The sequence below is a fragment of the Hemitrygon akajei genome, chromosome 14 (assembly GCF_048418815.1).
Source record: "Hemitrygon akajei chromosome 14, sHemAka1.3, whole genome shotgun sequence".
NCBI classification, from domain to species: Eukaryota; Metazoa; Chordata; class Chondrichthyes; order Myliobatiformes; family Dasyatidae; genus Hemitrygon; species Hemitrygon akajei.
The window spans coordinates 30,503,388-30,518,800 of NC_133137.1; the positions used below are offsets into that span (position 1 = coordinate 30,503,388).

Sequence of the window (15,413 nt, forward strand, 5' to 3'; positions counted from 1 at the left end):
TCTGAGAATGGCCGTGCTGGTTCAATTGAAGAGGAAGGCAACAGGAACCCTAATAACCATGTTACAACAGTGTGGTGGAAGGTGTACTGACTGGCTGCAATATGGCTGGGTATGGGAACACCAATGCCTTTGAGCAGAAAATCCAACAAAAGCTAGTGAATCCTGCCCAGTACATCACGGGTAAAACCCTCCCAACCATTGAACACATCTACTTGAAACATTGCTGTAGAAAAGCAGTATCCATCATCAAAGATCCTCACAACCCAGGCCATGTTCTCTTCTTGCTGCTGTTAGAAAAAACAGGTGTGTCAGGACTTACACCACCAGGTTCATGAACAGTTACTACCCCCCAACCATCAGGATCTTGAACGAAAGGGGGTAGCTACACTCATTAATGGATACTGTTATATTGATGTATGTTATATTGTTATTTCATACTCGTTATTTATTGCTATTTATTTATGTCTGCATTTGCAGTTTGCTGTCTATTGATCCTGTTTACAGTTACTGTTCTCTACATTTGCTAAGTATGCCTATGGAAAAAGAATCTCAGCGATGTATGTGGTGACATGTATTAACTCTGATAATAAATTTTATTTGAACAGTGGTGTGCAGAAGAGCATCTGAACAGAGAACATGTTGACATGTAGATGGGCTACAGCAGCAGACTACACCAGGTTCCACTCTGCACCTGATAAACTGGCCACTGAATGTATATACAAATTAAAAACAGTAAAGTTTAGAATCTTTCTTTGAACAATACATCACACCCTAGGATCACAATCTCCTATTTAATCTTTCCTAGGGCCCATGAACCTATTTCAATATAGTCTGCCAAAAAGACAAACCCACTGTTACTTCAGACCAGTAGATTTTTCTGGAGGTTTGCATGAACAACCGGAAGAATATTAAAACTTGCAACAATCCTTAACAATACAAATGCAGAGTACACTAAGTTTCAAGGTATTGCTAAATAAATATGGGCAATGTGGATGTGTGAAGATAACTTTTATTTTTTATCCTTCGAAATTTACAGGTTTGTTTTCTTTACGCAAAAAGAAGATCAATGTATTATTTGTGCTAAGAACTGTCCTAAATTGTAATCCATTCCATACACAAGTATTGTTTTAATAATCCAATGGAAAACTTGGAGATTATCATATTTTATGACACTAGTTTATATGGGACTGAGAAGGACTACAGAGTATATTCACCAAAGTATTTGGACTCCAAAGAAGAGTTATTCAAACTAATGTTGCATTTTCTATAATTTTGAAGATTGAGGGCTTATTTGATCAAAGTTTTTTAATGATAATAGGCAAAAACTACCTGTGGATCAAGGACCAGGGAACATAACCCCAAAATATAAAGCTAGGCCTTTCAAGTTGGAAAATACTTATAAACAGAAAACATGTTTAAGGGTTGGCACAATATTGTGGACCAAAGGGCCTGTACTGTGATGAACTATTCTATGTTCTACGGTCAAAATTCAAAGTTCTCTTCTGAAGGTAGTTTTTAAAATGAGATTGCCAGAGAGTGATTTCATTAAGGAATATGAGGGTAGGTCATGAATCACCCATTGCAGCACTTAACAAACTGGTTGAAATGACTCAATCACCCATTTAAATTAAGTGTTTAATCGAATGTTTCATAAGTCAAATAGCTGCAAATTATCTTAAAATTTATTATGAATTACAATTACTAATGAAAAGTTTTAAGTTGAACATCTTTGATTCCTTACTTAAAGTACTGCAGATACCACCATTACCAAGGCTAAAAAAAAAGGTAGTGATACTTTTTTTCTCTGAGCTCATAAAATATTCAGGCAGAATTAGGCCATTTGGCCCGTTCAGCTTTCTCCGTAGATATGAGGGTGCGATTTGTTCCTATTTTGTTAATGAAACATCTGTGACATTTAAGTACAAATGACACACAAGGTTTAAGAGGATTTCTTATACAGATCATGTATTTAAAAAGAAAAGGTATACTAATAATTATTCTGATAATATCAGAATTCAGGCATTGCTCATCTACTGAACCAAGTCGATAGAAGGGGAAGGCATGCTTAAAGGTATGACCCCAATCGACTGTAGCTTTCATCCCTCACATTAGTGGTACAGTTCATTAACAATTGGTGTCGCTGAGAATAAAGTTAGTTTTCTCTGCCTGTGACACTGAAACACAAGCAAAATCAACAAGTGTAGGACAAACTTGTAGATGGACTACACACACAAAACGCTGGAGGAACTCAAGCTGATCTGTAAATCTGCAGATGGCACAAAACATGGTGGAATTGTGGATAGTGAAGAAGGTCTTGAAAAGATATAGCAGAATATAGATCAGTTGCCAATAAGGATGCAGAAATGGCAGGCAGAGTTTAATTCAGGCAAGTGAGACTTGTTGCACTCTGGCAGGTCAAATGTAAGGGGAATGTACAGTAAATGGCAGGACCTTTAAGAGCATTGATGTACATAGGGATCTTGGGATCCAAGTCCGCAGCTCTCTGCAAGTGGTAATACATATAGACATGGCGTTAAAGACAGACATATGGCATGCTCGCCTTCAACAGTCAGAGCATTAAATATAAAAGTCAGGAAGTCATGTTGTTACTGTATAAAACTTTAATCAGGCTGCACTCTTATTTATTTACTGAGATACAGCACAGAATAGAGCTTTCCAGCCCTTAGAGCCTCAAAGCCCAGCACCCCGATTTAACCCTAGTCTAATCACAAGACTATTTACAATGGCCAACCGGTATGTCTTTGGAATGTGGGAGCACCTGGAGGAAACCCACATGGTCACAGTGAGAATGTACAAACTCCTTACAGACAGCGGTGGGAATTGAACCCGGGTCATTCACCCTGTAAAGCAATTTGCTAACCACTACGCTACCATGCTGCCCAAAGTACTGTAGTCTGGTCACCCTATTACAGGAAGGTTGTGGAGGATTTGGAGAGCATGCCGCTGATGATGTCTGGGTTGCTGTCTCGATCAGAGAGCATTAGCTAGAAGGAGAGATTTGGTGGGCATGGTTTGTTTTCCTGCAGTGCTGGAAGCTGAGGGCAGATCTGATAGAAGCTTATGAGATTATGAGGCACAGATTGTGTATATAGTCTCTTTCCTAGGGTAAAAGTGTCAGGGGCATAGCTTTAATATGAGAAGGGGTAAGTTTAAGGGAGATGTCTGGCTAGTTATTATATAAAGAGTAGCTAATTTGGCATAGTGGTCAGCACAGACAGTGTTGGCCAATGAATTTGCTCCTGCATTGTACTGTTCTATGTTCTGAACTTATTTTTGTCACCAGTGTAAATATCAGAGAGAATAAATATCCTGGAATATGTAGAGACAATAGTGTTGCAGTCAGCATGGTTCCTGATGTTAGGAGATGTGCCACAATACCAGTGAAATCGTTCAATCCATTGTTTCATCATGAACTGACTCATTAATGACCTTTGCAGCTCCCACTCTGAAAGCTTTACTGAGGTTAAAACTTAGAAATCAATACCATTTTGACATCAGAATACTTGGCTTGTTGTTCATAAATAAAAAGATATTAAAATAAACATAGTATTTCACACTTGAAGAAATGCTACAAGTAATAAAGAACCAGTTGCTGGAGTCAGTATTAATTTCTATGAGGAACAACCAAAGGATCACGTGGAGTGAAGATCTTTCCATACTGTGAGAGTCTCTTTTCCTGTCACACCATTCCCTAAATTGCTGAAAATCTTGCAAAACTGCAGTCAGGGAGTAAGTGAACAGAACAAAATAGAGTGAAAAAGAGAACAGCAGATCTTCCTCATCTCCTATTTGTATTACTTAGCCATATCAATGAGGCTCTGAAGCGACGTTGGCACCCAAGTTTTCTCTCCCTGTACAAACACAACCCCTCTGTCAATGTAGATGACAATGCGCCCAAAGGTGTAGAGCTGTTTCCCCTCATGACGTTTGCCCATCAAAGGCATAAAGACTATATTGTGCTCTTCAGCCTTGGCCTGGATCAGGTCCTTGAAGTTCATTGGTATGGAGGTAGATGTAACTCCAATGCCACGGTGTGCCATATTCTCAGCCTCGCGGCGCTCCTGCATTGCCTCGTACTGGAAGTCCCTCCGCCGCTCTGTATGGGTGAGGTAGGCAATGTTTTCTCGAGCTCCTGGCTGCATGTAGCCACCTGGTTGAAAACAAAACAATGAAGAAAACTCTGAATTCTCCAGGCAAAACCTGACAACTGGATTAAATACACTTCACCATCAAACCCAAGTTACAAAGAAAAACTGTACAAGTTCATTACATGTAACTAGAAACAACGGAAAATAGGGAGGATTATAATTAGTAATCAAGTTTCGATAACTTTATTTCATAATAAAAATATATTTAAACATGCTATGTTTTTATTTAAACATAAAATAATGGATTATAGCATTAAAAAAATTAATCATGGCTGTGTGTAACTGGCCATTAAATCTGTTGCTCCAGAGAAATCTCTGCGTTGAGAATACTGTGCAGATTTATGATTGTTTTCTCTAGAGTGCTGAAAGATAGAAGTTTATTAAATTATGAGGCACAGATTGGGTAGAAAAGGGGAAGACAGCCATTTCCATCGCATTGGAGGTTATTACAGAGACTGCAGGATCTGGGTGCTTATAAAATGGTTGGGTGTTGACAATCCCTGACAATGGCTGCACCGGGGTTTGCAGGGGCTGCTGCCATATTCCCAGCAGACCAGTTCCAATAGAAGGGAGGGCAGAGCCAGGTACATAGCAGCTGGCATGAAGAGGCTGGTGCCAGTTTTCATGCACAGCTGCAAGCAGGGTTGGGATTCGCTCATGCATTAACATGAGGTGAGTAAACTGAAACACCGGTCACATTATCTAAAAGGGTATATGTGAATCAGTGCAACTCAGAACTATGTAATATAGTCTGGCAAAGGACTGCAGACCCCAGCTGTTAACTGCTTCTCTTTCCAAAGATGCCATCTGACCTGTGGAGCTTTCTCAGCATTTTCCGTTTTTGCTTCAAGTTTCCAGCACCTGCTGTAGTTTCTGAGACGGTGTTAGCAAAGCAGGCCAGGCAGCAACTATGGAAAAGAACAAACAGTCGACATTTCGGGCCAGGACGGAAAAGGAAGAGGAGAAGTCAGAGTAAGAAGGGTCCTTATAAGTCAGAGTTCCTTCTTACTCTGACTTCCTCTCCTTTCCCGCCCTGGCCCAAAATGTTGACGGTTTGCTCTTTTCGATAGATGCTGCCTGGCCTGTGGATTTCCAGTATCTGCAGATTTTCTCATGTTTGTGTTAGCAAAGTGATGGTTTTCAAAATATTTGTTCATACATAGTAAAATTAGGAAGCAGTAGTTAGGGAGACAGTATCCTTTACTGATTTATGAACATTTGGAGAGGTAAAATATGATTAGGAACAGTCAGCATGGCTTTGTCAAAGGCAGGTCGTGCCTTATGAGCCTGATTGAATATTTTGAGGATGTGACTAAACACATTGATGAAGGAAGAGCAGTAGATGTAGTGTATATGGATTTCAGCAAGGCATTTGATAAGGTGCCCCATGCAAGGATTACCGAGAAAGTAAGGAGGCATGGGATCCAAGGGGACATTGCTTTGTGGATCCAGAACTGGCTTGCCCACTGAAGGCAAAGAGTGGCTGTAGATGGGTCATATTCTGCACGGAGGTCGGTGACCAGTGGTGTGCCTCAGGTATCTGTTCTGGGACACCTACTTTTCATGATTTTTATAAATGACCTGGATGAGGAAGTGGAGGGATGGGTTAGTAAGTTTGCTGATGACACAAAGGTTGGGGGTGTTGTGGATAGTGTGCAGGGCTGTTAGATGTTACAGCGGGACATTGATAGGATACAAAACTGGGCTGAGAAGAGGCAGATGGAGTTCAACCCAAATAAGTCTGAAGTTGTTCATTTTGATAGGCCAAATATGATGGCAGAATATAGTATTAATGGTAGATACTCTTAATGGCAGTGTGGAGGATCAGAGGGATCTTGCAGTCCAAGTCCATAGGACGCTCAAAGCAGCTGCACAGGTTGACTCTGTGGTTAAGAAGGTGTATGGTGTATTGGCCTTCATCAATCGTGGAATTGAATCTAGGAGCCGAGAGATAATGTTGCAGCTATATAGAACCCTGGTCAGACCCCACTTGGAGTACTGTGCTCAGTTCTGGTCGCCTCACTACAGGAAGGATGTGGAAACCATAGAAAGGGTGCAGAGGAGATTTACAAGGATGTTGCCTGGATTGGGGAGCATACCTTATGAGAATAGGTTGACTGAACTTGGAGCGACAGAGGATGAGAGGTACCTGATAGAGGTGTATAAGATGATCAGAGGCATTGATCGTGTGGATAGTCAGAGGCTTTTTCCCAGAGCTGAAATGGCTGCCACAACAGGGCACAGGTTTAAGGTGCTTGGGAGTAGGTACAGAGGAATTGTCAGGGGTAAGTTTTTTTTAATGCAGAGTGGAATGGGCTGCCGGCAATGGTGGTGGAGGCAGATACAATAGGGTCTTTTAAGAGACTTTTGGATAGGTACATGGAGGTTAGAAAAACAGAGGGCTATGGGTAAGCCTAGTAATTTCTAAGGTAGGGACATGTCCGGCACAACTATGTAGCCTGAAGGGCCTGTATTGTGCTGTAGGTTTTCTGTTTCTATGTAAATGCTTTGACTAAACTCTCCCACCGGTGAAGATGCAAGGGATATAGTGTGCAGATGTTGCATGGTACAAATAAGTGACTACGATACGTGTAGCAGTTCTGGGGAGTTGGTGGTGGTATTACAGAAATTATCCCAGGTTGTGGTAGCATTGGAAAAGGTTACACAAGTGGCATAAAGGCTTGGAAGCACTCCGTCTGTGGTGACGTGTTACGGTTATACCAGCTTTGCAAGAAACCTTTCAATTAAAACACACAAAATGCTGGAGGAACTCAGCAGCTAAGGGAGCATCTACGGAAATTAATAAACAGTCAAAGTTTCAGACACTTCTTCAGGAGTGGAAGTGAAGGGGGAAAAGACCAGAATAAATTCAAAAGCCTCCCACAGGGAACCATCTCCCCGCATGAAAAATTCTGTGTTCTCTGGCACTCTGGAAAGTGTGAACCTATTTTTGGTTGCTACAATGCTGAAGAAGCTTCTAGAAAATCTTTTTAAAAGCAATGAAGGGATCTAATATTCATCTCTGATCTGCATCAGTTTTCAAGCTGTTTTTGGAGCCTTTGCAATCTTTGGCTGCAGTGGTTTCTGCTAAAACCACACTTTTAATTGATTTATGAACTCCCAAAACACACTGGGATGTCCCACGATCCAGACATTAGATATTCTGTATTCAAACGAGTTCAAAATCCTGTTTAAAAATATTTTTTTCCCTTTTATCAACTCTGCTATTATTGCCTTACTTGATATATTTCTTTTAATTTTATTTTATTGAGATACAGCGCAGAATAGGCCATTCCAGCACTTCCAGCCATGCCACCCAGCAACCCCCAATTTAACCTAGCCTAATCACAAGACAATTTACAATGATCAATTAACTTACCAACTGGCATGCCTTTGTACTGCGGGAGGAAACCAGAGCACCCAGAGGAAACCCACATGGTCACGGGGAGAACTTACAAACTCCTTATAGGACAGCAGCAGGAATTGAACCTGGGTTGCTGATACTGTAAAGCACTGTGCTAACCACTACGCCACCACGCTGCCCCTCTCTGTGATCATCATTTCTTTTCCTTACCTTTTCAAATATTTACCTTGTTTAGTAAAGTTTCCAGATGAAATAAAATGAAGAATCTCTTACCAACAGTGGAGGTGACAGCCCGGTTCATAATGTCCAGTGCTTCATTAAACTTCTCCTTGATCGTCGGGTGGGCCAACACTTGGTCGGAGAACATGGACTTCCAGCCCAGGTACCACTTAGTGATCTCTTCATAGTTAGGGCTATTACTGAGCCACGAACATAACACCTGTAAATTTAGAAAATACAGCAGAGAATTGTTTTACCAGTTGCAATAAAAAGTAAAGAATTCAGATGCGATTTATGTATTGTAAAAACTATTTCCTACTTCACCTAATTGCATAAAATTTCACAGAATCGAACTCCACCCATTCACAATCATCAACAAAATCATACGATTTTGTTGCCAACACATGTTGTCATAAAAATCAAAATCAGGTTTAATATCACTGGTATATGTCATGAAATTTGTTAACTTTGCAGCAGCAATGCAATACATGATAAATGTAGGAAAAAAAACCCTGAATTACAGTGTGTGTGTATATATATATATATATATATATATATATATAAAATAGTTAAGTTAAAATAAGTAGAGTCAAAACCAGAACTAAATTTTAAAGAAGTGGTGAGGTTCATGCGTTCAATGTCCTCGGGTGGCAGAGGTGAAGAAGCTGTTCCTGAATCATTGAGTGTGTGCCTTCAGGCTTCTGCATCTCCTTCCTGACTGTCAATGATACAACTTTCTGCAACTTATTTCGATCCTGTGCAGTAGCCCCTCTACCCCCATACTAGACAGTGATGCAGCCAGTCACAATGCTCCCCCCAACAAATACAAGAGGAACTTAATGGATATTGTTACAAGTCTTATAGGAGGATAATAGAGTAGGATGACATCGGATATCATAGGATGGTTTCGTGGTTCTGCGTATATGGACTGGACTTTTTCAGACTATTTTTATATTCTGTGTTTTTTAATCGCCCATTCCTTTTCCGTTGTGTTGTGTGAGAGGAAGGTGTTTAGGGGGTTGGTGTTCTGTTCGTTCTTGTTGTGCAGGAGAGGGGCTGTTTTTTTTTGGGGGGGTCGCTGTTCCTGTTCCGTTTTGTGTGGGGTGAGGGGTGTCTTAGGGATTGATGGTTAGGATGCTCTTCATTTTTGTGCTATGGGGGGCGGGGGGGGTTGACGTTTCTCTCTGAATGACTTTCATGTTCTTTCTTTCTTTGATGAATTTCTGGAGAAGACGACTTTCAGAGTTATAGATGGACACGTGCTTTGATAATACGTGAACCTTTGAAGTCTTGCAAACTCACCTGTAGCCACTTCCCAAAAAAATTCTTCTCGAGCAATCCTATGAGGCTGGACGGTGAGATCATATCTTCCCAGTCCATCACCCAGTGGAAGGCATCCATATGCTGCTGGTGAGGGTTGATTACAAACTCATTCAAACACATTCCTGTCAGGGTTGAAAGATGAATACTGCATTAGATATTTCCTTTTCATGACTGACCAACAACCACCCACAGTGCTATTCTTTACTACACCACACTAACTTTATTTCTATTTTTAACGTTCTTTTTCTTCACTGAATTCTTCTGGATGAGAAATTGGGGTTATTTAAACATTTAATACATCATTCACACAGAAACCATTAGTGGCATTTCCCACAATTTCAGCTGTACAGTGTTGCTCTAATTATATTCTGGAAGATTCTCAAACCATTGTTTGCCAAGCTGAATTCAGTTTTAGTTAAATATGGCAATAAAAATACTGATTTCATTAAAAAATTATCATGAAGTTTATGTATTCTCAATAAAGTACAACTGCACCACTCAAAGAACAAAGAAACTTTATTATCAAAGTACATTCATGTCACAATATACAACCCTGAGATTCATTTTCTTGTGGGCATACTCAATAAATCTATAGAATAAAAACCATAATGGAATCAATGAAAGACCACACCAACTTGGGTGTTCAACCAGTGTGCAAAACACAACAAACTGTGCAAATACAAAAAGAAGAAAAAAATAATAAATACATAAACAATAAATATTGAGAACATGGGATGAAGAGTCATTGAAAGTGAGTTTACTGGTTGTGGGAACATTTCAATGATGAGGCAAGTGAAGTTGAGTGAAGTCAACCCCTTTGGTTCACGAGCCTGATGGCAGCAGTGAGAAAAGAGCATGACCTGGTTGGCAGGAGTCCCTGATGATGAATGCTACTTTCCTGTGACAGCCACTGATACCAAAGCACAAGAAATCTGCCATCCAGATGCATTTTGGCTTGTACATGGCATCACAAAAGAAAAACAATATGGCTGACTCTTAAACACAAGAGATTCAGCAGATGCTTGAAATCCAAAGCAACATAAACAAGACGCTGGACGAACTCAGCAGGTCAGGCAGCATCCATGGAAATATACAAACAGTTAATGTTTTGGGCCGCGATCCTTCTTCAAGACTGGACAGGAAAGGGGAAGGTGTCAGAATAAAAAGGTGGGGGACAGGAAAGAGGATGAGCTAGAAGATAAGTGAAGCCAGGTGGGTGTGAAGGGAAAGGGCTAAAGATGAAAGAATCTGATAGGAACAAGAATAAAATGGGGGAGGGGAAGAATGATAGCCAGAATAAGAAGGCAATGCTTTTTATAAAAAGATTGCCTCTTGACTTCCTTTATGTTCAGTGATACCACACAAGATAGTCTACCACAATATTCTCAGGATAATAGTTCATTATCTTTCACAAGATCTAATCCCGCAGTTATAAAATTAACACACCAGAATTAAACAGTTTTGCTAACAGAGCTATTAAGAAAGCAGCATCCATCAACAATGGTCCCCACCATCTGGGGCGTGCACTCTTCTCACTGTGGCCACCAGGAAGGCGATACAGATAACCAGGTTCAGAAACAGCCACCAGGCTCCTGAACCAACATGGATAACTCACTCACCAATACACTGAACTGACTCACTTTCAAGGACTCTACAACTCATGCTCAGTGTTATTTATTTATTTTATTGTTTTGTATTTGTGCAGTCTGTCTTCTTTTGCACATTGGTTGTTTGTTAGTCTTTGTGTGTAGTTTTCATTAATTCTATTATAATTCTACTGTGCTCTACCGTGAACGCCTGCAAGAAAAAATCTCAGGGTAGTATATGGTGACATATATGTACTTCGATAATAAATTTACTTTCAACTTTGAATATTATCATGAAATGTGAACAACACTGTCACACTGATCTACTGTCTATTCCCAACCTCTCTTAAGGTGGGTGAGTGACCTTCTTAAGCTACTCCCCAGTGTTGGAGCACAGCTGAGATTTTGAACAAACAATACTCAACAATAGTTGGGGAAAAAAATCAGTTTGTTGCAAGTCAATGTAATAAATCCAAGTGCTGCATGGATCTCCTCGGCTCCTATGTCTTACAGGAGGTAAGATCAGCCATGATTGAATGGCAGAGCAGACTCGATGAGGCCAAATGGCGTAATTCTGCACCTATGTCTTATGGCCTCCTAGATAGATAGATAGATAGATACTTTATTCATCCCCATGGGGAAATTCAACTTTTTTCCAATGTCCCATACACTTGTTGTAGCAAAACTAATTACATACAATACTTAACTCAGTAAAAAATATGATATGCATCTAAATCACTATCTCAAAAAGCATTAATAATAGCTTTTAAAAAGTTCTTAAGTCCTGGCGGTTGAATTGTAAAGCCTAATGGTATTGGGGAGTATTGACCTCTTCATCCTGTCTGAGGAGCATTGCATCGATAGTAACCTGTCGCTGAAACTGCTTCTCTGTCTCTGGATGGTGCTATGTAGAGGATGTTCAGAGTTTTCCATAATTGACCGTAGCCTACTCAGCGCCCTTCGCTCAGCTACCGATGTTAAACTCTCCAGTACTTTGCCCACGACAGAGCCCGCCTTCCTTACCAGCTTATTAAGACGTGAGGCGTCCCTCTTCTTAATGCTTCCTCCCCAACACGCCACCACAAAGAAGAGGGCGCTCTCCACAACTGACCTATAGAACATCTTCAGCATCTCATTACAGACATTGAATGACGTCAACCTTCTAAGGAAGTACAGTCGACTCTGTGCCTTCCTGCACAAGGCATCTGTGTTGGCAGTCCAGTCTAGCTTCTTGTCTAACTGTACTCCCAGATACAACGGTACAATGTAGGCAGATAGTTGTATGATGCAGTATTTATTCAGTGCAATCGGGATGGACGATACTCAAACTTCAGCATGAAACCAAAAACAGGAAGGCTGTCTCTAAAAAACAGCCAACTATGATAGATAATTAACAAAGCAGCCAGCAGGAAAATGGGGATTTTTTTTCTATGCAACAGGTTGTTATATTCTATACTGTTTGACCTGGAAGCACATTATTTGGTATCTTTTAAAATAGAATTAGATAAATAAGCTACAATAAGCTGACAAAGTGGGAGTGAGCATCAGATAAAGTTTGTCTCTAAGCCACATAATAGGACAGCAGATGAGGCGGCCAACAGATGAATCAAAGAGGTAAATTTTAAAGTAGGGTGCCGGGGTGGAGATACGTCTCTTCCAGAGGAGTGCAAGGCACTCCTTCCCTCCGCAAGTCATCCTCTGCAAAGGTGTAGCACCTGCTTTGCCCCTCGATCAGGATCACCTGAAGCCATGGGAGCAGGTGGTGGATGGTCTTCTGAGCAGTTGGTGCATATCACAAGTCCTGAATACGTGACTACTGACACCAGGCAATCTCTGACATGTCAGAACGAGAATGGGACTAAAGACACTAAAGGCAACTGGTATCTGCAAAGTATCTTGAGCCAATACCTTTAGAAAAGGGATAAAAACAAAATAGCATTATTCCAGCTCTGACATAACTTGTGTTCTCACCCAGTTTTGGAACAATATTTTTAACCATGAAAGCTTCCCAGGATCCTGGTGTAAACACATCTTTCCAAGGCAACAGGATCAGCTTTGCAGACGAGTCACTGGGATGCCACTTCTGCAAAGCATTGGAAAGCTTATTGCGGATCGGCGAATACAGTGGTTCAAGGCGCATCTGCATTAGTGGCAGCCACGGGTGAATCCATGCATGGATGGGGACTGTGTCTGTTAATGGGTTCCAGTTTTCAACCTGAAAAGAATGCAAAGTGGTTTGTACTGATTACTGCAACAGGCTCCGTTTCATGATGCCCTGCTTTCTCAAACTGCTGTTTAAAGATTTTCAAGTAAGGTGCTACTGAGGAGCCTCATTATGAACCCTTTCCTTTTGCAGTGCTTTGAACGGAGTTGTCCTTCAACCTTGGCAATTTACTTGCAGGCATTTCCTCACCACGTCTCCTCGCATGGTGGAGAAATATTTGCAAGTAAATTGCCAAGGTCGGAGAACAACTCAGCCCAACCATCAATACCTGAACTGCATATTTTCCAAAATATTTCCAATTCCTTGTTTTTTTATCCCTTTTCTATCCCTTCAGATGATTATCGATCTGGACTTTGCTAAACTCAATCAAAATTTATAAATTGGAGTTATTATACAAGGATGCTTACTGGCATTAAAAAGATATCAATGAATGCAGAATATATCACATTGGATGACTTGTCACATGTGTAATACCAGGAAAGGCTGGTGGGGTGGAAATATGTCTCTACCAAAGGAGTTGTAAAGTGCTCCTTCCCTCTGGGCAGGGTGTAGCACCTGCTTAGTCCCCCACGGGAGCAGGTGGTACATGGTCGTATGAGCAGCTGGTGCATATCATATGTCAGTTATGCAACCACTGACACCAGGCAGACAATCTCTGAAGAGTATTGATGTTGGCTGGGGTCACCGTCTGGCCCAGAAGAAGACAATGGCAAACCATTTGTGAAGAAAAATTTGCCAAGAACAATCATGGTCATCGGAAAGACCATAATCTCCTATATCATACGACACGTCACATAACAAACAAACAAATACTAGGTTGTAACTCATACCTCACGCTGTAATTTAGGAAAAACAAACTGTTCTAGGATATTGTCCAAAATCCAAAGAGGGATCACAGGCATCCAGTTTTCCAGGAAATCAACCATGGGGGCACAGTTCCGGGGCAACCACTGCGATACAACGTTGCGTGCAGAAGGCATCCACACTTCCCACATTAACCTGCAAATTTAAGGAGAGAAAGACAAGCAATAAATGAGAAATAATTCATTCAGTGCCTTGTTTTCCTCCAAGAGGACCACAACTTCATCGTGGTTTGGAGCCTTGTGTGCCTCATTGACCCAGATAACTATGCTGGCTGGAGTGAGGGCTTTATGCTTTGGCTCTTGGTAGGGTCACCCATGCCAAACAGGTCAAAGGGAAGTGGTCCACTGGTCCTCCAGGTTTGGGGATTCAGCTCAGGACTAACAACTCTGACCGGTAAAACAAAATTACAGCGGAGAATCCTTCTACATCTGCGTGCAACGGTATTCCAGAGTTTCCACCCAGGACTTGCATGACTGACAGTAGTGAAAGCCAAGAAGTTACTGACATGATGAAGGAGGTCCTGAACACCACAAGAGAAGAGGACTTTTATTGCTGCCCTAAATGCCAGCAGTGTAACAGGCAGTAAGTAAGTTCAGCAGCTTACCTTCCAACAAACTGGAAATTTATTCACTCGGTCAGGTTCCCATTTTTAACATATTTTCTGCTCTTTCTTTCCTTCCCCTTTAGTTTACCTCCTCACTCATACAAGAAGCTGGTAATTCTACCGCTTTGTGTCAAATAGAGGGAAAATAACTATAAAACAACCTTCAGTATGGCAGAAGTTGAGCTCACGTGACCACGTTTTAAAACAGAGCGAAGCACAGGTGTCCATTATTAGTTATCTGATCCATACGTGGGCCAAAAGCCAGACGTTTGGTTCCAGTGACAAATGGTATGACAATCAAAACATCAGGTTTTTAGTTCAGTATGTGGTTTCAATTGCTGGCCAGCCCATGCACTTACAGGCCAACTCCTCACATTTTAAACAGCCCAGCATCAAGGAAACTTTGATCCATAAAGGATTTGGGCTACATACTGTTTAAAATAATTGATTGGCATGCAGGAACAGAACAAGATGCGATTGCAAAAACGTTAAGTTCGCTCCTCACTATTCCTCAATTGATTTTCTGGTCACGGTCCTCCTTTTACATCAAGGAAATGTCACCAAATCAACATGCTGGTCTTTTGGTGTCATTTAACTTTCTATTTTGCACAGTTACAGGCAGTTAAAAGTGTTTCATGGTGTTATGTTACATTAACCAGGCATGTAAGTTTAAGCTTACCTTAGCAACATAATGTAAACTATGGGATTATTAATTTGTCCTGAATTTTAAAGCATCTTGCAAACCAATCAATTAGATTTAAACTAAATTTTAAAGTCAGATGTAAGCTATTTGAGATGGGAAAATAGTAACTCGGTAACTCTACGCCACAGCAAATGGCAGAGTTTCTGTTTGTATGACTGGGTCTGCTGATGGAAGCACCCTTTGAAGTGAACATATGTTAAAAGTGTTGAGAGAAACATCTGTTGCAATAGAATGGATTCTCCAGAACTCTTCACCATTTTGTATGTTTTAACCTATTGTCAACAGAGGTAGGTACCACAATGCTGCCTTACCCTGCTTTATTTTTTATTATGGCCACTATGAAAAGGAATTTTCTCC

At 40.9% G+C, this 15,413-nt stretch overlaps 1 protein-coding gene across 2 annotated transcripts in view; it reads right to left on the minus strand.

Annotated features, from left to right (window-relative positions):
- Nucleotides 1-991: 991 nt before the first annotated feature.
- tfip11 (tuftelin interacting protein 11) overlaps nt 992-15,413 on the minus strand; it is a 28,591-nt gene continuing 14,169 nt past the window's right edge. For both annotated transcript variants that reach the window (XM_073065732.1, XM_073065733.1), the window contains exons 9-13: nt 13,716-13,884; nt 12,633-12,876; nt 9,055-9,197; nt 7,807-7,972; nt 992-4,171 (exon numbers count right to left, since the gene is read on the minus strand). In XM_073065732.1, coding sequence (XP_072921833.1) covers nt 3,816-4,171; nt 7,807-7,972; nt 9,055-9,197; nt 12,633-12,876; nt 13,716-13,884 — 1,078 coding nt within the window. In that variant the 3' untranslated portion in view covers nt 992-3,815. The remainder of the gene's footprint in view (nt 4,172-7,806; nt 7,973-9,054; nt 9,198-12,632; nt 12,877-13,715; nt 13,885-15,413) is intronic.